The 25,109-nt window shown below is 49.3% G+C and overlaps 1 protein-coding gene across 3 annotated transcripts in view; it reads left to right on the forward strand.

Annotated features, from left to right (window-relative positions):
- Positions 1–14,009: 14,009 nt before the first annotated feature.
- The window catches only part of cd99l2 (CD99 molecule-like 2), a 154,502-nt gene continuing 143,402 nt past the window's right edge, over positions 14,010–25,109 (forward strand). For 2 of the 3 annotated variants that reach the window (XM_055644029.1, XM_055644031.1), the window contains exon 1: positions 14,022–14,297. In XM_055644029.1, coding sequence (XP_055500004.1) covers positions 14,237–14,297 — 61 coding nt within the window. In that variant the 5' untranslated portion in view covers positions 14,022–14,236. Of the gene's footprint in view, positions 14,298–25,109 lie in introns of all 3 variants that reach the window. The other variant, XM_055644030.1, reaches the window with a different exon arrangement.

Below are 25,109 nucleotides of genomic sequence, written 5' to 3' on the forward strand. Positions count from 1 at the left end.
TTTCTTAACCTTCCTTATCCCCTACTCCACCCCCATCCTTTCCTCAACCATTCAGGAGTAAATTTTCATTTGGGATTAGAATTAATTGTTTCCAAAATGCTGCCATGTTTTTTAAAATAAGTATATATTGACTGCAGCCAGAGTCCTGTTTTAGTGCAGTTCTGTTCATTGCAAGTATTATTTGAAATAGCAGGAGAACAGGGGCAGTGTTTCTTCTTCTTAAGATTGAATTTAAACGATGAATTAAAGTAACAATAATTCTGTTTGCAGCTAATAATGTAAGCTGCACATTATATGTAATGGATGTATGCGGACTAAAGAGCACACGCTCACAAAAACAACACACATAACAACCCACACACACATACCTCTTCAAGTGACTGCGTATGATTTATGAAATGTTCTCGACATCCATAAATCACATTTTTCTCCTTCAAACTCAATGGGGTTTCCAGTCTACAAGGACGAACAGATGTTGGAAATTGGGGCATAAAACTATCCTTAGGTCAAAGGCCAAATAGGCCTTTGGTCTCAAGGGACCACGTGCTAATATGCTTAGGAAGATTATTTTTGTGCTAAAATTCCAATGGTGGTTGCCATGAAAGGAAGGTTCTGACTAACTTATATTTATGAACCTTTTTTTTCCCCAAAGGTACAAGTCAGTTTGATGATTGCATTCATTTTTAAAATTGCAAACTCTCTTATAAAAGGAACAAACTCTAATCATAGTATTTAGTGTCTTTGGTACTGTAAAACTTCTTACAGCTTTATGTAGAGCATTAGCAAGTGTAACTTGCGTCAGAGTCATCTGTGAGATATTATGATAACGTCTGTATGTTTGGACGGGCAGGTTTAAAGGAGCAGTTTGATAGGAGTGAAAGGTTAAGGTTTAGTTTAGTTTGTTGACACGTCTACCGAGGTACAGTGAAAAGCTTTTGTTACGTGATATCGAGTCAAGGGACAGTCAGTGGGGAAGAATTTCAGAACATAGGGTCTTTTATTGGAGGCACGATCATCAATAATGGAGCAATATATTTCAGGGTTAAACAATAAACTGGAGGAGTTCAGGATTGTCAGGGAGTTCTTGGGCTGGGGGTGATTACAGAGGAGACAAAGGGAAAGGCCATGGAAGAAATTGAAAGCAAGGGCAAGATATGGAATTACTGAGGTTTCTGTTAACCAGGACCAACAGAGGAAATGAAACACAATAATTATAGCATCCTGAAGCCGCGGTCTCCGGTGGGAGGGTGGCCGATTCTGGCACTCCAGGTCGCGGAGTGTGTTCTGCCGTCCTGACGTCAGAGTTTCGATCATCCCGACGAGAGCGCCTGTACATCTGGCTGTCCGTAGCGGCGACTATGGAGGGTTCATGGCCCCGACCACGGATGATCAAGGGAGGAGGACTGACTGAACTTTGTTGCCTTCCACCACAGCGGAGAATGTGTGGTGGATGTTTGTGTTAAATTCTATTGTGTACTGTGTGTTCTTTTTTTAATTGTATCACTGCATGGCAAATTCTTTTCACTGTGCCTTGGTTAGTGCATGTGATGAATACATTTGTATTGTATTGTAATTGGGGTGGTGAATGGGGCACTTCTAGCTAAGAGACACCAGAGATTGCAGATGCTGGAATCATTTATTTAAAAAAACAAACAACTGGAAGAGCTCAGTGGGTCAAGCAGCATCTGTGGTGGGAAAGGGATAACTGAAGTTTCGGGTCAAGACTCTGCATCAGGACTCAGGGTGTGGCGGGGAGATAGTTGGTATTTAGAAATGAGGAGGAGGGGCAAGAAGGTGATCAGGAAGGAGGAAGGTTGATCGGTGCAAGAGTGGGTTACCTGAAAGTGATGGAGGGGGAAGGGATACAAGGTGAACAAAGAGAGAGACCCTGGATATACTGGAGGGATTGTAAAAGGAACTGAGGAAGAGTGGGTTACCTGAAAGTCCGTGAATGTGTAGTTTGTTGTGGTTTTTATATTGTTTTTAGCTGTGTATATTCACATTCAAACTTTATTGTCATTGTGCAGTGTATGGTACAGAGACAACGAAATGCAGTTAGCATCTCCCTAGAAGAGCGACATATAATATGAGGGGGGGGTGAGGGGGGGGGACTTTTCGGTCTCTTCCCTGTACGGGGGGACCCGACTTTTCCCTGCTGGGTCTTCGTTGTCGTTGGGGCCTAGCACCATGGAGCGACCTGCAGCCGGAACGACCTGGGGGCTCCAGTCGCGGAGCCTGCGGACCCACCATCGTAGAGCTGGCCGGCTTCGGAGCGTGGAGAGCTGTGGTGGCGAGCTGCTGCGGCCCGACTTCGGAGCGCGGAGGCTCCAGCCACAGGTCCGGTGGACGGTGACATCGGGAGCTCGCGGGTCCCTGGTGGGAGACTGCTTTTCGGAGCTCCCACAATGGCAACTTCTCACCTGGCGTGGCTTTAATGGCCGCGGGACATGCCATCGCCCGCCGGGGGCTTTAACATCGGGAGAGGATGGAGAGCAGGGGAGAGACAAGACTTTGCCTTCATCACAGGGAGGAGGAGATTCACTGTGATGGATGTTTGTGTGAATTGAGTTGGTTGTGTGTCTTGTAAAATTGTTTCTTCTTGTTGTATGGCTGCAGAAACCAAATTTCATTTGAACTTCATTTCAAAAAGGAAGTTTCCATCATCATGTTTATCACGTATGAGGTTCAAATAACAATAAACAATTGTATAATAATTGTATGTATAATATCTTCTGGTTTGTTTCTATCCTCTTTAGTGCAGTGGGCAAGACCAGTGTGAGCCAGGCTGGTGTGGGAATGTGAGGGGGAGTTGGCATCATGTGCAACTTGATGTTCAAGGTGGTCATTTGAGACAGAGAGCAGGTGGTCTTCAGAGCGATGGTCTAGTCTACACTTGGTCTTGCCGATGTAGAGGAGGCTAGATCGTCAGCACCAAATTCAATGTAACATGTGGGAGGAGGTGCACGTCCGAATCTCTGCCTTACCTGGATGGGCTGTTTAGGCAAATGGGGACAGGTGGGTTGGAAGGAATTAATGAAGCACAGAATCACAGAGGGAGCCATTCTTGCAGAAAGCATAAAGGAGAAGAGGGGAAGATATGGACTTGAGTGGAAACAGGTCCTTCGGCCCACCGAGTCCGTGCTGACCAGCAATCATCCTGTACACTAGTTCTATCCTACACACTAGGGACAATTTGCAATTTTACTGAAGCCAATTAACCCACAATCTGTATGTTTTTGGAGTGTGGGAGGAAACCAGAGCACCCAGGGAAAACCCACGAGGTCACAGGGAGAATGGACAAACTTTATATAGACAGCATTGGTGGTCAGGATTGAACCAGGATCTCCTACACTGTAACACTACCCACTGCGCCACTGTGCAGATGGGAATGATTGAGTGAATCAGGGAATCAGGGAGAGAGCCGTCCCTTCAGAAAGCTGAAAGGGAGGGAGGGGGAGATATGGCTGGTGTTCTTATTTCAAAATTCCAAAATCTGCAGTATTGTATACATTTATAAATGTGATGATGGAAATTTCCTTTTTGAAATGATTCAACCATTGCATTAACTCATACCATGTTCCATTCCCACGTCTCCTGGGTTTGATCCTGACCGCAGATGCTGGCTGTGTGGAGTTTGCACATTCTCCCTGTGACCGTGTGGGATTTCCCTGTGTGCTCTAGTTTCCTCCCGCATCCCAAAGACATTGGGGTTTGTAGGTTAATTAGCCTCTGTAACTTGCCCCTAGTGTGTAGGGAGTGATTGGGATAACATCGAGTTAGTGTGATTTTGGGTGATCAATGGTCGGCATGGGTTTGAGGGCTGAAGGGCCTGTTTCCATGTTGCCTTTCAATCAATCATCGTGGTACAGTGAAAAACTATTGTTGCATGCTGATCGGTCAGCAGAAAGACAATACATGATTACAATGAAACCATCAACAGTGTACAGATACATGATACAGGGAATAACATGAATAACAATTAGTGCAAGATAAAGTCCAATCAAGGGTAGTCCGATGGTCTCCAATGAGGTAGATAGAAGCTCAGGACTGCTCTCTGGTTGTTGGTGGGGTGGTTCAGTTCCCTAATAACTGCTGGGAAGACTGACTTTTGACTGACTGTATTTTATCCAAACCACGTAGGTATATCAGTGTATAGTGTAAAAGAGAAAATAAACAAGTCTGAAGAAGGGTTCCGACCCAAAATGTCACCTATTCCTTTTCTCCAGAGATGCTGCCTGACCCAGTGATTTACTCCAGCATTTTGTATCTATACTTGGTCTGAATGTGGATCCCAGGAGCTGTGAGGCAGTAACTGTACTCGCTGTACCATGTTTCTGTCATGTGGTTAATGCCTGGTACACAATGTTCACACTTGAACAAAATCTGTGGTTTTTGTGGACATGCTCTGTAGCTTTCTGCTGGAGTGGAAACGTGACCACTTCCTATGAGAGTGGAAATGAGTTTGAAGCCACAGATTAGTTTTTGCAAGTCTTGATTTTTTAAAATTAGAACTGTGATCATTATGATCAAGAAAGCACACAACGCCTCCTCTTCCTTAGTATGCTTAGGAAGTTCAGCATGTTCCCAGCAACTCTCACCATCTCCCACTGATCCACCATAGAAAGCATTTTATCGGGATGCATCACAGCGTGGTTTGGGCACAGCTCCATCCAAGACCACAAGAAATTGCAGAGAATTGTGGACGCAGCCCAGACCATCACACAAACCAACCTCTTTTCCATTGACTCCATTTATTCCTCATGCTGCCTTGGCAAGGCCACCAGCATAATCAAGGAAAAGACTCACTCCAGCCATTCCCTCCTCCCCTCTCCCATCAGGCAAAAGGTTTAGAAGTGAGAAAAAGAACACCAGATTCAGGGATAGTTTCTTCCCAGCTATTATCAGGCAACTGAAGCATCCTATCATCAACTAGAGAGCAGTCCTATCTCATTGAAGACCCTTGGACCATCTTTCATTGGACTTTACCTTGCACTAAACGTTAATCATGTTAATCATGCATCGGGTACACTGTGGATGGCTCAATTGTGATCATGTATTTCTATCTGCTGACTGGATAGCACACAACAAAAGCTTTTCACAGTACCTCGGCACACGTGACAATAAACTAAACAGTACAGTACAGGAACAGCCCCTTCGACCCACTATATTAGTACCAAGCATGATGCCCGATAAAGTAATCACCTCTGCCTGCACGTAACTACATGATCTAGATGTTATGCTGCCAGTGAGCTCCTCATCCTCATAAATATCACACACACACGCTGCACTATTGCCCCCTTGTTTTTAAAAAGTGAAGAATTCTGAGTAAACCATTAAACATAATTACACTGCTCAGTTATAACTTTAGTTGGATTCGAGAAGTAAAGTTGTGAATCCAGTTACATTAAATCATTTTATTGAAACTAAAGCGTAAGCAGAAACTGCAGATGTTGGGTTATACCGAAGATAGACCCAAAATGCTGGAGTAACTCAGCGGGACTAACAGCATCTATGGAGAAAAGAGTTGGAACCCTTCTTCAATCAGAAGAAGGGTTCTGACCCGAAAAGACACCTATCCCTTTTTGGCCAGAGATGCTGCCTGACCTGCTGAGTTACTCCAGCATTTTGTCTATATTTTTAAATAAACTAATCATGCTAATTTGCTAATTTGCATGTGATCCAAATCCCTCCTTTCCCTGTGTATCCATGTGGCTAAATAAAAGCCTCTTGAACACCATTATCATATCTGTCTCCTACATCAGCAGTATGTTCCAGGCATGTAACACTCAAATATTACCCAGCACATATCCTCTAAACCTAGCCCTTCTCACAAAGTTATGCCCTCTAGTAGGCGGTGGGCGGCGCGACTCTCGTCAGCAGCGGCCTCTGCAGCCCGTCCGCGTTTTATTATTTTCTGTCTGTTTTTTTTGTAGTTTTTGTTATTTTTTGTTGGGGTGTGTGTGTGTGGGGGGGTGGGGGTGGGAGTGGGGGGGGGTGGGGGGGAGGAGGGAGGGGGAACTTTTTTAAATCTCTCCCTGCACGGGAGACCCGACCTTTTCTCGTCGGGTCTCCGTTATCGTTGGGGCTGCAATGAGGAGCGGCCTCCAACAGGAAGAGACCGGGGACTCTGGTGCCGACGACTCACCGTCACCGTCGTGGAGCTGGCCGAGTCCGGAGCGGGTGGAGCAGTGGAGGAGCGCTGCTGCTGCTGCTGCTGCGGCCCGACCGGAGAGTCGGAGGCTGCTACTGCGGGTCTGTGGACGGCAGCACCGGGAGCCCGCGGGTCCCTGGAGGGAGACCGCTTTTCAGGGCTCTCGCAACGGCGACTTCTCCCGCCCGAGTTGCGGGGTCGAAGAGCTCCTGGAGCGGGGCCTGACATCACTGCCCCGCGCGGCTTGGAATGGCCGCGGGACTCTGCGAGCGCACGCCGGGGGCTCTAACATCAAGACCCGGTGTGCGACCTCGCACCACCCGGCGTGGCTTTAATGGCCGCGGGACAATCGCCATCGCCAGCCGGGGGCTTTGACTTTGACTCTGACATCGGGGGGGGGGGGGGGGAGCGTGCAGTGGAGAGATACGTTTATTTGGCCTTCCATCACAGCGATGTGATGGATGTTTATGTAAATTATGTTGTGTCTTGGGTCTATTTGTTTGTAATGTATGGCTGCAGAAACGGCATTTCGTTTGGACCTCAAGGGGTCCAAATGACAATTAAATGTATCTTGTATCTTGTATCTAGTCTTTAACATTTCCACCCTGAGAAATCGTTTTTGACTGTCTACCCTATCTATGCCTTTCATAATTTCATAACAAGTTTCATAATTTTAGGTCTCTCTTCAGCTTCTGATGCTACAGAGAAAGCAGTCCAAGGGAATTAGATTTTTTTTTCATCTCCTCTCTCACTTTTGATAACCGAAAGACTCCTCCATGTCACGATGCCCAAGGCAGGCATTCCTTTTTATACTGCTCGGCAGAGACTCAGACTGGCAAACTACCTCTCCTCAGATCATCTGTATGTACTCGGTGCCATCCATTAGAAATATCCTTGACACCAGTGTTCTCTCCAGGTCATGTCCCACGTTCCTCTTACATCTCCTATGCTCTACAGAAACATGTTCTTCCATCACGTCTCTTCCCCACTTTAGCCAAATAACCTCTCTGGTTTGTGCTGCACCAAGACTGTCTTTTTTGCAAGAAAATAAATTTAGTTTAGAGATGCAGCACGGAAACAGGCCCTTCGGCCCACCGGGTCTGCGCCGACCACGATCCCCGTACATTAACACAATCGTACACACTCTAGGGACAATTTACATTTATGCCAAGCCAATTTACCTACATACCTGTACATCTTTGTAGTGTGGGAGGAAACTGAAGATCTCGGAGAATACCCACGCAGGTCACAGGGAGAACGTACAAACTCCGTACAGACAGCACCCATAATCAGGATCGAACCTGGGTTTCCGGTGCTGCAAGCGCTGTAAAGCAGCGACTCCTCCACTGTGCCGCCCTGATCATTGTCAAACTACCCTATTTACAACTAGTTGCAAAGACACTTGGCTGGGTACATGGATATGAAAGGTTTAGAAGGATATGGGCCAAATTTGGGCAAATTAGACCAGTGTGGATGGTGCATTTCAAATGGCATGGACAAGTTGAATGAATAATTTATTGTTACAAGTCACCGTGACATTTTTTGTTTTGCATACCCGAGGTATGCAAATAGTTGCCACATAAAGAGTACGAACAAAGCTGGGCCGAAGGGCCTGTTTACATTGTGTATGACACTGCATCTGTGTTTCACTCTGCAGAAGACCTCCAGGGCATCCTGTTTAAGAAAGAACTGCAGATGCTGGAAAAATCGAAGGTAGACATAAATGCTGGAGAAACTCAGCGGGTGACGCAACATCTATGGAGCGAAGGAATAGGTAACGTTTCGGGTCGAGACCCTTCTTCAGACTGATGTGGGGGGGGGTGCTGGAAGAAGAAAGGAAGAGGTGGAGACAGTGGGCTGTGGGAGAGCTGGGAAAGGGAGGGGAAGGAGGGAGGAAGCAAGGACTACCTAAAATTGGAGAAGTCAATGTTCATACCGCTGGGCTGTAAACTACACAAGCAAAATATTGGAAAGTGCCCGGTGAGGGAGTGGTTTGGGTGGGAAGGGACGAATTGACCAGGGAGTTACGGAGGGAGCAGTCTCTGCGGAAAGCCGAAAGGGGAGATGTGGCCAGTGGTGGGATCCCTCTTCCTTTCTTCTTCCACCCCCCCACCCCCCCACATCAGTCTGAAGAAGGGTCTCAATGCGAAACGTCACCTATTCCTTCACCTATGCCATCTACCCAGCCCACTATAAAAGTGGACGACAAAACTTTCCCTATCTTGGCAGCATTCTTTCCTCAAAATCGACTCTGAGTTGTGCCAGCAGAGCTTACGCCAGACTCAGGAAAAGAGTCTTTGAAGACAGAGACCTAAAGGCTCAACCAAAACTGCTGGTCTACGGAGCCGTTGTCCTCTCCACTCTGCTGTATGGAGCCGAGTCATGGAACACCTACAGCAAGCACCTGAGAGGCCTGGAACAATACCATCAAAGATCTTTACGAAAGATTCTGAGGATCAGCTGGGAGGTCAAACGCACCAACATCAGCGTTTTGCAGGAAGCCAACATGACCAGCATCACCACCACCACAATAATGCAGCACCAACTTCCATGGACTGGCCATATCATCCACATGTCCAACACATGTCTCCCTATACAAATTGAAGGAAGGTCAGCCAGCCCCCAGCGGGCCAAAGAAACGCTTCAAGGACAACATCAAGAACAGCCTGAAGAAATTCCACATCACATCAAGCGACTGGGAGCACATTGCACTGGACAGGCGCTCCTGGAAGAAATCCGTGCAGGAAGGAGCTGCACTTCACGAAATGGAAAGAGGGGGAAAAGGGGGGAGGGGAGGAAAGAGGGAGAAAAGGGGGGAGGGGGAGGGGAGGAAAGAGGGGGAAAGGGGGGAGGGGGGGAAAGAGGGGGAAAGGGGGAGGGGAGAGGGGGAGAGGAAAGAGGGGGAAAGGGGGGGGGGGGGGGGGGGAGGAGGGGGGGGGAGGGGGGAGGGGGGGGGACGTGGAGGACAACCTATGCTGCCTCACTGGCCTCGAGGGGAATGGGCTCCACCTGTGTGGACCCGGAACCTCTGGGCGCCTTTGTTCGCAATAACGCCCATCGGGTGAGTTCATCCTATAGCAAATGCTGTATCTCTAAACTCAACGTGTCAGGCGGCAGCTGGGAAGGGAATGGACAGACGACGATTCGGGTCGCGACCCTTCTTCAGACTGAAGGAGCGTAAACCCATTTCGCAGAGACGAGCTTCCTTTCAGTCCTGTGAATTTGGGAAGGATGGGGGTGGGGGTGGGGGGAGGGAGGGTTAGAGGCTTTGTGCAGCTTGGTTATTGACGTCCGTGTGAACAGGGGCAGTGCTAGAAATTGAGGGTCGTGCAAAGCCAACAGAACGCAAAACATGAACGAAATCTGCAAGTATTTCCAATACAAATCTCCAATAATGATATTAACCAGCGACATGGAGAAACTTCACATTTCTCTCCACCCACCTTAGTGGAGCGACTATGTAATCCAAGGCATATTTCCTGCTATAGTTACAAATACCCAGAAATAGCCTGTGTAGCCTCCGCAGATACCAGTTTATACTGAAGATAGACACAAAATGCTGGAGTAACTCAGCGGGACAGGCAGCATCTCTGCAGAAAAGGAAAAGGCGACGTTTCGGGTCGAGACTCTTCTTCAGACTGTTGTGTTCAAGAAGGAACTGCAGATGCTTCAGACTGACGGCCACAGAGGATGGGAGCAGTGAGAGAGGATGGTGCCCAACTTTTATCGGAGAGAGGAGGAGAACTTCTTCAAAGTAGACGTGGCTTGAGGAGATTTCGCAGCGGGAGCAGTCAAAACGTGTAGGGGGGAACTGCAGATGCTGGTTTATTGCGAATGTTAACGCAGAACGTTGGAGTAACTCGGGGGGTCAGGCAGCATCTCTGGAGAGAAGGAATGACTTTCTGCCGGATATACCGTTGTTGACAGCGTTAATTGTGGTGTAAGATCTCTGGGGAGAGAGGGCGAGATCCCGAGAGCTTAGTGCCGGGCACTCGCCTTCCCTCGCGAACACTCGGAAACTACAAGGTTATTTTCACTTGCGCGTCTATGTGGGATTGTAAAATAGTGGCGGAAGGCACCAACTGACTGATACCGAGCCGATCCCGGGAGTCTGCTTCTTGCAGGTAGGTACATGGGCGACACTCGCTGCACTAATGCCCACAGACCGGGTCCCAGTCAGTCAGTCAGTCAGTCATTATCGCGAAGGTGTGTGAAACGCGGTCAGAACCAGCGGGGAAGATATCAGACACTGCGCGACCTACCGCCCACATAACCCGCAGGGTAAAGGCACAAAGAACGGCACATGCTGGGTTCTTGAGCAAAACACAAAGTGCCGGAGGAACTCAGCGAGTCGGGCAGCATCTGTGGAGGGAGTGGACAGGCGACGTTTCAGGTCGGGCCCTTCTTCAGACTGATTATGTTTGGTGTGAGGGAACATGCCCTCTTTAAATTATATTTTAGGGTTTCGGCCCGAAACATTGTTTCTTTCATTCGCTGCCTCACCCGCTGAGTTTCTCCAGCATTTTTGTCTACCATCTTTAAATTATTATCTTTTTTCAGTTTAGAGATACAGCGCGGAGACCGGCCCTTCGGCCCGCCGTGTCCGCGTCTACCCGCACATTAACACTATTCTACACACTCTAGGGACAATTTATAATGTCATATAATTTCGAGCAAATTAGCTTACAGCCCGGTACGTATTTAGAGTGGTGTATAAGTGTATAAAATCATTAGGGTAATAGATAGGGTAAACGCACGGAATATTTTACTCAGGCTATGGGAATAGAGAATCAGAGGACACCGGTTTAAGGTGAGAGGGGCAAGATTTAATAGGAACCAGATGGGCAACGTTTTCACTCAAGCTTGGTGGGTGTATGGAACGAGCTGCCAGAGGAGGTCGTTGAGGCATGGACTAAAACGGCATTTAAAAGACATTTGGACACGTACATGGATGGGAAAGGTTTAGGGTGATATGGGCCAAACGCGGGCAAATAGCTTAGATGGGGCATCTTGGTGTGTATGGACGGGATGGGCCGAAGGGCCTGTTTCCGTGCTGTATGACTCGAAGGGCGAAGCCACCAATAACAGTCTCGCTGGAGACAATCACAACAATGGCAGAGGGCCTCTGAAATGTGTACCCGTCAACTTGCACCTTCGCTCCAGAAGTTGCGTGTTCATCATTTTTGCATTCGGAAGGTTGTGTGTTCATCATTTTTAAGGTGGAGACACAAGACACTGCAGATGCTGGAATCTGGGGTAAAACGCAGTGTAGGGGGAACTCAGCAGGTCGGGAAGCGTCTGTGAAAGGAAATGAACTGACGACGTTTGCGAATTCCCTCTGAGGCTCCACAGTTGCTGCCCGACTAGCTGAGGTCCTCGAACAGATTGATTTGTTTTAATCTTTTTTTAGGTAAAGCTGGGCTGTTTTTTTTATTTTTGGGGGGGTAGGGGAGGGGGGAGTGGTTTAAGAGTGGAGGAGTAATTTCACTGAAGATACTAGACGCAAAATGCTGGAGCAACTCAGCGGGTCAGGCAGCATCTCTGGAGAACAGGGATTGGCGATGTTTCGGATCGGGACCCTTCCTTAGTACCGGAGACGCAATAAACCGCAGGAGCTGGAAGCGTGGATAGTGTTGGAGGAACATCAGGTCAGGCAGCATGTGTGGAGGCAATGTTTCGGGTCTGGATCCATCTTCATGCCCTTTTAATTCACCACACTGCTTGGCAGAGTTGTACCTCGCACGCCAGTGCACACACACACACACACACACAGCGCCCCTGAGAGGCATTTAGAGCACGGAATGTCAAAAATAGTTATTCAAATCTTTGATAAAAGTAAATCTGAAATGTACAAAAAAACATGCTGCAAATGAATGCTAAATAGGTCAGACAGTTTCTCTCCCGTGGAAGAAAAACAGAACGGCAGCTCATTGAGCTAAGAAGATCAGCCATTAGATAGATGCAGCGGGGCACAGGCCATTCGGCCCACCGTGTCAGTATTGTCCTTCACACGAATCAGACACTAATTAAAACACGGATTTTTTAAAAATTCTCTCCCATATTCCGATCATGTTTCCCCAGATTCTATCCCTCATCCATGCACTTGGCACAATTTACAGAGGCGAATTCTGAACCTTTTCATAGCGCTGGTTTCACTCACCCAACACACTCAGTCTGAAGAAGTCTCGACACGAAACGTCACCTAATCATTTTCTCCAGAGATGCTGCCTCGCCCGCTGAGTTACACCAGCATTTTGTGTCTCTCTTCGATGTGAACCAGCATCTGCAGTCCCTTCCTACATTTACAAACCATCACGTCTTTGGAATGGGAGATGAGGCCGGAGCACCCAGAGGAAACCCACGCGGTCACAGGGAGAACGTGCAAACTCTATACAGACAGCACCCGAGGTCAGGATCGAACCCGGGTCTCTGGCGCTGTGAGGCAGCAACACTACCGATCGCACCACTGTAACCTGGAAGATTGATTGTATTTTCCTCTCGGGGGAAGCTGCCTGGCCCGCTGAGTGGCAGTTGCTGGCAATGACTGTCTGCGGGAGATGAGCTGTCGACTTGTTTGGGGGGAGAGTGAGGGAAGGTTCAGACCATCTCTCACTTAAAATATATATATATATAAATTTATAGGATGTTGTATAAGCAAACGGGCAGCTCAATGGCGAGATTTTCAGATCGGCTACCTCGTACAACCAGAGATAGACAATGGACAATAGGAGCAGGAGTAAGCCATTCGGCCCTTCGAGCCAGCACCGCCATTCAATGTGATCATGAGATGTGGCAAATAGACACCAAATGCCGGCGTAACTCAGCGGGACAGGCAGCATCTCTGGAGAGAAAGAATGAGGGACGTTTCACCTTCTTCAGAGGAAGTGTCTCGACCTGAAACATCACCCATTCCTGGCTGAATGGTTCATCAGGTAGATTCCTGGGACGGAAGGGTTGATATCTGAAGTTAAGGGGAGCAGATTGGGGCCTGGGATCGTTGTATTTTAGAAGAATGAGAGGTGCTCATCTTAAACCTTTAACATCATAGGTGACTGACAGGATGGACCACAAGGATGGGGGCCCAGTAGAGATGTACAGTTCTTCATTCAGTTGACTCTGTACAACAACAGAGACTAATATGTTCTGAAGCCCCGTGAATGGAAGTTAACATTCTGCCATTGGGGCCCTCGTCACACGACCCTCCATGCAGTGCCAGGCCCACCCATCTCATATTGTCACTTGACCTACAAGAGACTTTCTATCATCTGTTGGGGACAATGTCTCTTCCACCTGTCCCCCAGAGGTCAAGGAAAGAGCATTCACGTCGCGGCTCTGTTTCCATCAGTCTTTCCACCACCACGCACAAGAAGCGGCAAGACAGACACCATTGTATGCAGGTGCCGAGAAGTGTGTTCAGCTCTGGCTGTGTGTGGACTCGATAAGAAGAAGACCCGTCCCCCAGTGTTTCCCTGTCTCCAGTCTCTCTGTCATTCCACTGCCAGTTTCTCTGTCTGCCCGTCACTCGAGCACCGTCTCTGCCAACCTGCTTGGCACTGTCCCTGCCTGTCTGGGCATTGTCCTTGTCCATCTGTCATCCTGTCTGGAGTTGGAACGGTCTCTGTAAGCTTGCCTGTCACTGTCTGCATCTGGCATTGTGTCTGCCCACCTGTCCCGTCTCTGCCATCCAGTCTCAAACTGGAACCGTCTCTGAGTTGTTGTCACTGTGTCTGCCAACCTGCCTAGCACTGTCTGCCCACTTGTGTACCACTGTGATTGTCTGTCTGTCTGTCTGTCTGTCTGTCTGTCTGTCTGTCTGTCTGTCTGTCTGTCACCACCCCCTGCCCGCTCCCCCCGCGGCCAACGTGCAGACGCCGAGCGTCAGTAGGTGTCAGAAGGCCGGTGAGTCGGCAGCAGCTGCTCGCCTCGTCGCTCCTGTAACCTGACACTTGCAGCTCAGCCGCCGCCGCCGACCCCCGTCTCCCTCCCTCCCTCCAGCCCGCCCCGCTGCGCCCTTGCCCGGCCCTCTCCCCACAGCCTGCACCAACCTCCCGTGGCCAGAAGAGCCAGAGACACAGCCCACTGACCATGGCCCGGGCCCGGCGAGCTGTGCTGCTGTGCGCCGCTCTCACCCTCTTGCTGGAGCGAGGTAAGGAGATGTTTGTTGCAGCCTCTCTGTCTCTGTCTCTGGGTGGATCCGACCGCCACTCCCATTATAACGGGGCTGGCTTTACTTCTCAACGCATTACTCCATCCTGTTTACTCCTGCACCAGGCTGGAGTCGCGCTGTAGAAGCAGAGCCTCCCAACAAAATAAACAGAGGCAGAGGGTGAGAGAGATGTCAGTGTATTTATTGTGGGTGTGAATTAACAATGGGGCTTGGAGCCGGACCGTCGCACTGCGCACTGTTGTGGTTAGCAAGTGAATACATTGCCCGTTTCTCTCTGTCCCTCTCTCCTCCCCCCCCCTTCACCCCCCCCCCCCCCCCCCACCCCTCTCGCTTACCCCCTCTCTCTCACCCCCCATCTCACGCAGTCTCTCAATCCATCTCTCTACCCCCCTCATCCCTCTCTCTTTCCCCCCCCCCCCCACCCACTCTCTACCCCCCCCACCCCTTCTCTACACCCCCTCTCTCTACCCACCTCACCCCCTCTCTCTATCCCCCCCTCACCCTCTCTATTCCCCCCTCTCTCCCTCAGCCGTGGAATAAAGCCCCTGCTCTTTGTGGGGGTTGGTTACTGGGCTCCTCAGGGTTTTGGGGCTGGTCCAGGTTGAGTTGTTGGCAGTGTTGGGATTACAGTGAGGAGTCAATGTGAGGTGCCCTGCAGAGGAGAGGGGCTGGAGTGGCAGTGAAGGCGAGGGGCAACTTGGCATCAGACCCTCACTACCTCCCGAGCCTTGCCCACAGCCCCAGGGCACACATTTAGAGTGGGATTAGCAACACAGACGGGGAGCATAGGCTTGAAAGGCAGCAGTGGGCCTCTGCTTCTTGGCACAATAGCAAGATCGGATCTCATTGATTTCACCAGCCGCAGATGAAAGGCTACTCTTTGAGTTCAGTGGATTGCAAATTCTGAGTCAGCGTCCATAAATGACAGGTTTATTGAATCTTCAGAGTACATTTGTGTTAGAATTATGGTGTGGTGTGCACGATATATTTTTTGTTGTTGTTGCACGCACTGATGTTTAAGCAAATTGTAACTTATAAGCGGATGCCTCTTAAAGAAAGGTTCATAACTCACATTATTCAGCATTGGTAAATATGAAATTTCTAATACCAGAGGACATCGCTTTAGTGTGAGAGGGCTTAGATTTAAAAGAGATGTGTGGGCAAGGTTTTTTTACACAGAGGGTGGTGAGTGCCTGAAATGTGCTGCCAGGGGTGGTGGTGGAGGCAGATTCGACCGTGGTTTTTAAGGATAGGCACATAGATATGCAGGGAATGGAGGGATGTGGATTATGCACAGGCAGATAAGAAGGGATGGATGGTTTCAGGTCGAGATCCTTCTTCAGATTCGACCTGAAACTTCGCCCATTCCTTCTCTCCAGAGATGCTTCCCGTCCCGCTGAGTTAGTCCAGCATTTTGTGTCTACCTTCAATTTAAACCAACATCTGCAGTTCTTTCCTACACAGGCAGATGCGAGTCAGTCTTGGCAACATGTTCAACATGGACATTGTGGCTGAAGGGCCTGTTCCTGTACTGTCCTATGAAATGCTGTATCAGATTATAGAGTTGCAGACGTGTGCAGCACAGTAATAGCCCCCCTTGACCAAACTGGCCTTTCTTGCTCATCTACATTAGTGCTATCTGCCTGCATTGGATCCATATAATTCTAGGACTTGCCTGTATAACTATCACTGAAAAATAGGAATGTGTCTGACTCCATCGCCTCTTCCGGAAACAGTGGCACAGCAATACAGTAGAGCCACTGCGTCACAGCCACAGAGACACGGGCCCTGACTTTGGGCGCTGTCTGTGTGGAGTTTGCACGTTCTCCCTGTGACCACCTGCATTTCCTCCGGGTGCTCCGGTTTCCTCCCGCATCCCAAAGACCTGCGGGGTTGTAAGTTAATTGGCCCTCGGTAAATCACCCCTAGTGGGATAAGTAGTGAACTAGCGTGGACTCGCTGGGACAAAGAGCCTGTTTCCCTGCTGTATCTCCCAACTACAGTTCCACATTGTCATCCATTCTCTGTATAAACAAAAACACTTTCCCTTCAAATTCCCCCCCCCCCCCCACTACTCCTTCCCCTCATCTCAATCCTATGCCCTCTTGTTTTCTGGTACCCCTGTCGTGGGGTGTATATCTAGTGTTAGGTATGTAGGACTTTAGAAGAATATTTGAGCTGCGTAACATAAGCATGCGTTGCTGTAATAATATTGGTGCAAGCGAATGAAAAAAACCGATGATGATGTCATTCATCTGGTATCTCTGTTTGAATAAAAGATGGTTTCTACAACTAAGGGTGTTTGGCTGGGCACCTGCGCCATCTGCAAAACTAATAACATTGCAGCACAGACAGAATAAACTCAATATTGCAGATATTCTGAAACAGATTAAGGGAAGTAAAATGAGAGGAATAGATCGGGTAGACGCACAGAGTTTCTTGCCCAGAGTAGGGGAATCAAGGACCAGAGGACATAGGTTTGCATGAGGAGGGAAAGATTTTAATAGGAACCTTTTCACACAAAGGGCGGTGGGTCTGTGGAACGAGCTGCCAGAGGAGGTAGTTGAGGCAGGTACTATCGTTATGTTTAAGAAACATTTAGACAGGTGCCTGGATAGGACAGGTTTAGTGGGATATGGGCGAAACGCAGGCAAATGGGACATGTTGGCCATTGTAGGCAAGTTGGGCCGAAGGACTTGTTTCCACGCATTAAGACTCTATGACTTTATAAAGCAGGTAGGTGACACTTCAGTCTGAAAAAGGGTTCCTACCCGAAACGACATCTGACCTTTTTCTAGGGAGATGCTGCTTGACGCGCAGAGTTACTCCAGCCTTTTCACAATCATAATCATACTTTATTAGCCAAGTGTGTTTTGCAACATACGAGGAATTTGATTTGCCATACAGTCATACCAATAAAAAGCAACAAAACACACAAAATACATTTTAGCATAAACATCCTCCACAATGACTCCTCCACATTCCTCACTGTGATGGAAGGCTGAAAAAAGTTCAATCTCTTCGCTTCTGTGTTCTCATACGGTCGTAAGGGCCTCGAGCCTTCTGTTGACGGGGCGATCCTAGCCGGCGGTCAGGCGCTCTGCATCGTGGCGATCAAGCTCCCGCATTAGGGGGATGTCAACTCCCCGCACTGGGCGATCAGACCCCGGATTGGGGCTCGTCGAACCTTCTGCATCGTTGGAGCTTCCCGACTCGGTCTCTACCCGAAACTGCGAGCTCTGCGATATTGAAATCCACAGGCCGTGGTTGGAGCATCGATCCCAGGCATGGGATCGGCTTCGATGGTATGTCCACGCCCCCTGTGGTGGGGCTCAGAGTCAGTCCCGAGTAAGGCCTCCAGCTACATGATGTTACGCTGCAGAGCGACCGAAGATACGATCCGGAAGACAATCGCATCTCTGGCAAGGTAAGAGATTGAAAAAATGTTTCCCCCGACTCTCCACATAAAACAAACCAGAGAACATTAACCCAAAATTTTAAAACTCTCTAAAAATTAAAAAAAAAAAGACAAAAAGGCAGACAGATTGTTGGCGAGGCTGCCATTGTGCAGTGCCCCCTGGTGGTGTCTGTCTTTGGTATCAACCAGCACCTGCAGTTCTCTTTTTATTAAGATGCCAGACCAAGTGGGAACTGTTGGGTCCCAGTCACACGGGAGGCCTGATCTCCCCAACGCAACCCATTCCCCCAAAGCAATATTCCACTACTCTAGGGAGGGGGGGTGTGAGGGAGAGTGGTGTGTGAGGGAGGGGGGGTGTGGGAGAGGGGGGGTGTGGGGGGGGAGGGTGGGGTGTGTGGGGGAGAGGGGTGTGGGGGAGGGGTGTGTGGGGGAGGGGGGTGGGTGGGGGGGAGGGGTGTGGGGGGGGTGTGGGTGGTGAGGGGGAGGGGGGGGGGAGGGGGTGTGGCGGAGGGTGGATGGGGAAGGGGGTTGTGGGGGAGGGGGATGGAGGATGGTGGGTGTGGGAAAATGGGGTTCAAGATGAGAGTTTTAGTAATAGTATAGATAAAGTGCCTTAATTGAGGGATTGCAGGTAATGTATTTGGTGTTGTTACATGAATCTATCAGCAATGTGCAGCAGTAATTATGTCATGTCCCTGCTTGCCGGGGATGCAGAGAGGAAGGGTAAGGGGGGGATGCGGGGAAGGGGGGGGGGGGGGGATGCAGGGGAAGTGTGAGTGCAGGGAAAAGGGGGGCTGTGGGGGGGGGGGGTGGGACAGGGGTGAGCAGATGCAGCTCGTACTCTGATCAATCTGCAACTTCAGCTTTCGGCCTCATGCAGAAGCTCCTGGTCCCACTCCGACTTCACTCAGAAGCTTCCAGTTCAACTTAACAGCTGCCGGCTCACGCTGCTCTCTGCCTGCATGCTGCTCGCGGACTCAGCCCCGCCTCCAGGACTTTATTCTCCACTGGTACCGGAAGGGGCGTTACCTTCATGGTAACTGACAGGCGAGAAGACCAGTCTGCTGATATCACGATTTTTTAAACCTTCATAACTTTTCTAATATTTCACCGATCAGAACAAAACTTGGCAGAACGACGAGTAAGGTGGCGAAAAATCCTAGCAATATAGGTTACCTTTTTGCGCAAATTTATAAAAAACGCAAACCGGTAATGGTCAAGATGAGAGTTTTAGTAATAGTATAGATTAGATATAGATACATAAGGAACTGCAGATGCTGGAATCTTCTGCACAACACGAAGCGCTGGAGGGTCAGGCAGTATCTGTTGAGAGAAATGGACTGCATGGGAACTGGGTTGGGCCCCAATGAGTGGAAAGGGATGCGGACAGCACCACCTAGTGAGCTGGATGGTGAACCATCGGATGAATGGCAGGTTATTGGAGTTGTGTTGCATACTGAGTTCTCTGTGCCATTTCCAGAGATGGTTCTGTGCATTTCTTTGCATCGAAAAGCTATCCATCATCATCCATATGAACAGAAGCTATTTCATGATTGCCGCAGTGCCCTCCATGTGTGCACTTTGATTTTTTTTAAATATTTTAGATTAGAGATACAGCACGGGAACAGGCCCTTCAGCGCACTGAGTCTGCACCAGCCATCAATCACCCTGTGCACTAGCACTATCTTACACACTAGGGACAATTTACAATATTTTACCAAAGCCAATTAACCTACAAACCTGTACGCCTTTGGAGTGTGGGAGGAAACCGGAGCGCCCATTGAAAACCAATGCGGTCACAGGAAGAAGGTAAAAACTCCATAAAGACAGCACCCGTAGTCGGGTTCGAACCCGGTCCTCTGCTCCTCTAAGGCAGTAACTCTACTGCTGTGCCACTGTGCTGCCTTAATCTCCAGGGTCGTGACGTTAGTTCATGATAGTACAGCTGATTGATTAGTTGAAAGATACATCATGAAAATGAGCCCACAAGCCCACTGAGTCCATGCCACCCATTGATCACCCGCTCACCCTAGTGGTATGTTATCCCACTTTCTCACCCACTTCACGTACACTAGGGCCAATATACAGAGGGCCAAATAACCTGCAAACCCACATGCCTTTGGGACGTGGAAGGACACCGCACCCAGAGGAAACCCATGCAGTCGCAGGGAGAGAGGGCAAAGTGCTGGAGTAACTCAGTGGGTCAGGCAGCATCTCAGGAGACCATGGATAGCTGATTTTTTGGATCAGAACCCTTTGTCCAAACTCCATACAGAGAGCACACGTGGTCAGGATTGAACCCAGATCGTTGGCTCTGCAAGGCATTGCTCGGATACAATTAAAATAATCGTTTTACGAGGATTGTATTGTGTGAGTTTCTGGCTCTTTACACAAAAGTAAAACCACCAATATCGTACACAAACTGTGCTTGAATAACATCACAGCATCAGAATAACAATGCAAATAAGCTATTGTGCACAAATGTGTCCCTCGGACTGCAACAATAGGAGCACAGTCAGGCCACACGGACTTCCGCTACTATTAAATAAAGTCATCACTTGTCTGGTCATTGGCCTCAATGATTTCCTGCCTGTTTTCCACAACTCTCGATTCCCCTCGAGTTCAACAGCACTACCTCAACAGTTCCCACAGCTGTGTCTGGTTGAATGGTTCAATAGTGCTTTGTTTGTCATATATGCAACTGCACAGTGAAATTCATCTTGCATGTATTACACATGCGGGCGCCGTCATGTTTTGGCGCCATTTCCAAAGTACCGTCAGCCCGTGTTCTCAATGTACTGGAGCAGTTCCCACAAGCCGATGGATGTTCTTCTGCTTTCCTGGCCATCCTTGTGCCCCGGGGCCATCTCCTGCAGCTGACCTTGCAGGCACTGGAGGCATTAGCCTGCTGCACCCTCCCACCTGCCCTTGCTCCTCTCCTCCGACGTCTCCAGTGGCTCCCTCCCGGTCCCGCTGACCGACGAGCCTTTGGCCAGGCCGATGAGCCTTTGGGCGGGTTCCTGGTCCTGCCGACCTCCAGGCCTTCGGGTGGGATCCCACCGACCGATAGGCCTTTGAGAATTCAAAGATTCACAAGACTCTGAGAAAATAAAGTCTGCCTTCGCTCAATATTGAATGGGTGCCCCGTAAGACTTTGCCAACTAATTCTAGATTTCTTTCATCATCTTTCACAATCTTTTTACCACATAGGAAGTGGTGGGTTTGTGGGTGAGCTGCCAGAGGAAGTGGTAGAGGCGCGCACATTATTATTGGTTCATTACTGTCACATGTACCGAGGTACAGCGAAAAGGCTTTGTTTTGCGTGCTGTCCATCAAATCAGATGATCCTGTTCATAAATGCAATCACTCTTAACTCAAGTACAAGAGATAGAACGAAGGGCCCCACCGTGCCAGAGACTCGGGTTCGATTCTGGCCTCGTGTGCTCTCTGTACGGAGTTTACATGTTTGTCCTGTGACCGCGTGGGTTTTCTCTGGGTAGTTTCCACCCACGTCCCAAAGACGTACGAATGTGCAGGTTCATTGGCCTCTAAATTATCCCTAGTGTAGGGAGTGAACTACAAAGTGGGATAGCATAGAACTAGTGTGAACAGGTGATGGATGGTCGGCTTTGACTCGATGGGCTGAAGGGCCTGTTCCCATGTTGTATGTCTATAATCCAAAACTAGAAATGGTACTAGATTTACAGGTAGGAAAGAAATTCAAAAGTGTAGGCCGATTATGTTGGATGTTTGTAGATTCTGCTCGGAGACCAGCATGCAAAGTGTCGCCATGTTCCGGCACCTTCTTGCCTATGTTCTGAGAGTTCTGTGTTTAATGCTAAAAAAGACCTTGTGCTGGAGTAACTCAGCGGGTCAGGCAGCATCTCTGCAGAACATGGATAGGCGATGTTTCAGGTTGGGACCCTTGTGCTGAGGCCAGGCGCCAGTTCTCGGACACCTCCCTGCCTTCTCCCTGACCATGACCCCATAGACCAACACCAGGCCATCATCTCCCCCCCCAGGCTGTTTTTCAGATCTCACCACCTCCTGTGATCTCCCTGCCGCAAAGCTTTCTGCTTGCCCTCTGTTTAATGCTTTTATTTCCATCACTTATCCCAGCATGAGGGAACTTGAACATAAAAACAACATCCCAGAGTTAACTGGTCCTTAAAGCATCTGTGGAAATTATAACTCTCAGCTGGTTATTAATGTTTGGTTATGTGTCCTCGAGTGACTTTTTATTTGCAGTGTTGTATTCCCAAGGCGCCGTCTTCTCTGTTCCTTGCAGTTACTGGTCACAGTGATTGATGTAAGTGATTAATGGGTTTGATAGATTATTATTTGTTAAATGTAGATAGTCATAAGGTCATAGAGTGATACAGTGTGAAAACATGCCAGTTCGGCCCATCTTGCCCACACCAACCAACCTGCCCCATCTGCACTAGTCCCAGATATGAAGAATACAGAGCTGAATATGAGAAGAGTGACGTTACATCCAATGCAACACATAGTTGTAATTTTACAAAGTATTGCGGTGAGTACCCGAGAGCTGTACAGTGTATGAACAGGCATTTGGACACCTATATTCTGGCCATCATGCCTATCTATACTAATGCCACTTGTCTGCACTCATTCTGTGTCCCTCTATTGACTAGTACGGGTGTCGGGCGTTATGGAGAGAAAGGGGTTTAGAGGGGAAGATAGATCAGCCATGATTGAATGGCGGAGTAGACTTGATAGGCCAGATGGCCTAATTCTGCTCCTATCACTGATGAACTTATGAACTCCATGCCTCAGAGGGCAGTGGAGGCCGGTTCTCTGGATGCTTTCAAGAGAGAGCTAGATATGGCTCTTAAAAATAGCGGAGCCAGGGGATATGGGGAGAAGGCAGGAATGGGGTACTGATTGTGGATGATCATCCATGATCACATTGAATGGCGGTGCTGGCTCGAAGGGCCGAATGGCCTACTCCTGCACCTATTGTCTATTGTCTATTCAGTGTCATTGCCTCCATCAGCACCTCTGGCATCTCATTCAGATACTAGCCACTCTTTATGTGGAAAAAACATTACACCTCATATCCCCTTGAAACCCTACTGTTGATGAGCTTCATGCTTATAATAAGAATTTTAGCAGCTGGGAAGAAACTGTCCCTGAATCTGGAGGAGGACACAAAAAGCTGGAGTAACTCAGCGGGACAGGTGGCATCTCTGGAGAGAAGGCATGGATGACATTTCGGGACGAGACCCTTCTTCAGACTGGTGGGGGAGGTGTGTGCATTCACACTTCTGTATCACTTGCCTGATAGGAGAGGGGAGAAAGGGGAGTGACCAGGGTGAGACTGGTCCTTGATTATGCTGGTAGCCTTGCCGAGGCAGCGCATAGTGTTAATGGAAGGGAGGTTGGTTTGTGTGATGGTCTGAGTTGCATCCACAATTCTCTGCAATTTCTTGCGGTTTTGGATGGAGCTGTTCCCAAACCATGCTGTGATGCATAAAATGCTTTCCACGTCGCATCTGTAGAGGTTGATGAGAGTTGTTTAGGACATGCCGAACGTCCTTGGCCTTCTAAGGAAGTGGAGGCATTGGTGTGCTTTCTTAGCCATTGCTTCAATATGGATGATCCAGGACAAGTTGCCGGTGATATTTAGTCTTCGGAACTTGAAGCTTTCAACCATCTCTACGTCTGCGCCATCGATACATACCGGATGCCGAAGTATGTGTGCCGTTTTGCTTCCTGAAGTCGACCACTATCTCCGTTGTTTTGCTGATACTGAGTGAAAGGTTGTTGACTTACTGACACCAGATCACAAGGTTCGCAATCTCCATCTACAAACAATATCCTTTAATTCCTTGCTTATCGAGAATCTATCCACAGGGCTCGAAATTAACGGTTGCCCGGGTGCCATTGACCACTCAAAGTGCCGCTGGGCAACCTAAACACCGAGTCATTTTGCCCGGATTGGCAACCAGATACTGGTTTGTACCAAAGATAGACACAAAAAACTGGAGTAACTCCGCGGGTCAGGCAGCATCTCTGGAGAAAAGGAACGCGACATTTTGTGTCGGCGGTGACGGCTGTATTGCGTGGGAAAGATACTAGTGCGGGGTGACGAAAGGTCGGAGCGAATGACGGCCCCCGAACAGCGACAGCAGCTCCATCTCCTCCTCCTCCCGCCCCTCGCCCGCCCTGATAAGGGCCGCTGCTTGCAAACCCGCTAACGGCGCACTTTCAAAACAAACCCTCCCGCACACCGAGGCCAGGAGGGAGGGAGGGGGAGGCCTCGGCGTGCGGGAGGGTTTGTATTGAAAGCGCAGGTTTCGCAAGCAGTGGCCCTGCATCAGGGCGTGCGGGGTGCGAAGAGGAGGAGATGGAGCCGCTGCTGCTGCTGTGCGGGACCCGTCATTCGCTCTGACACATCTGAAGCAGCTGCACCATAGATACTACAGCTATAGGATCTTTGAGCTGCACCGCTCGGCCCCGCACCTTGCCGTTGGCTGGCGGAAGAGGCAGGCGGTGGCGAGGAAATCCCAACGGCCAAGGCAGCGGGGCGATATTGTTAGAGGAGCGCTGACCCTCCTTCCTCCCCACCTCGCCCCCCCCTTCTCTCTCTCTCTCTCTCTCTCTCTCTTGTACGCCCTCTCCACCCCCCTCTTATCCTGGGACCCCTCCTCTCCATCGCGCACTGATCCCCATGCCCGCCTCTATTCAGTCCTCACTGACATCCCCTGTGTTTCCCTCCCCATCCTGCGCTGATCACCCTATCCACCTCGCATTGATTCTCCTGCCACCCCCCCCCCCCCCATTCATCCATCCTGCACTGGTTCCCCAATTCACCCTGTACTTACCCCTTTCCCATCCATCCTGTACTGATCCCCATCCGCCCTGTACAAATCAACGCATTGATCCCATACTGGCCCACCCTCCATTTACCCTGCACCTTCCCCTCATTCATCCTGTAGTGATCCCCCATTCATCCTGCACAGACCCTCCGATCCACATTGTACTGACTCCCTCCATTCATCCTGTACTGATCCTCCAATTCAAGAAGAATGGGGGGAAGGGGCAGTCTGAAGAAGGCTCTCGACCTGAAACATTGCCTATTTCCTTCGCTCCATAGATGCTGCCTCACCCGCTAAGTTTCTCCAGCACTTTTGTCTACCCCCATCCATCCCGTACTGAACCCCCCCATTCAACATCACTGACATCCCCCGTGCTCTCCCCTCACAATTTTACCTACCCCAACCAACACGTACTAATTCACCTGCCTCAATCCATCCATTCTGCACCGACTGCCTTCTAACTCCACTCCCTCTCCCGCCATCTATCAACCCCGCACTGATTCACACACACACTCTTCTCCGTGACCCTAT

This window comes from Leucoraja erinacea, chromosome 12, assembly GCF_028641065.1.
Source record: "Leucoraja erinacea ecotype New England chromosome 12, Leri_hhj_1, whole genome shotgun sequence".
Lineage (NCBI taxonomy): Eukaryota > Metazoa > Chordata > Chondrichthyes > Rajiformes > Rajidae > Leucoraja > Leucoraja erinaceus.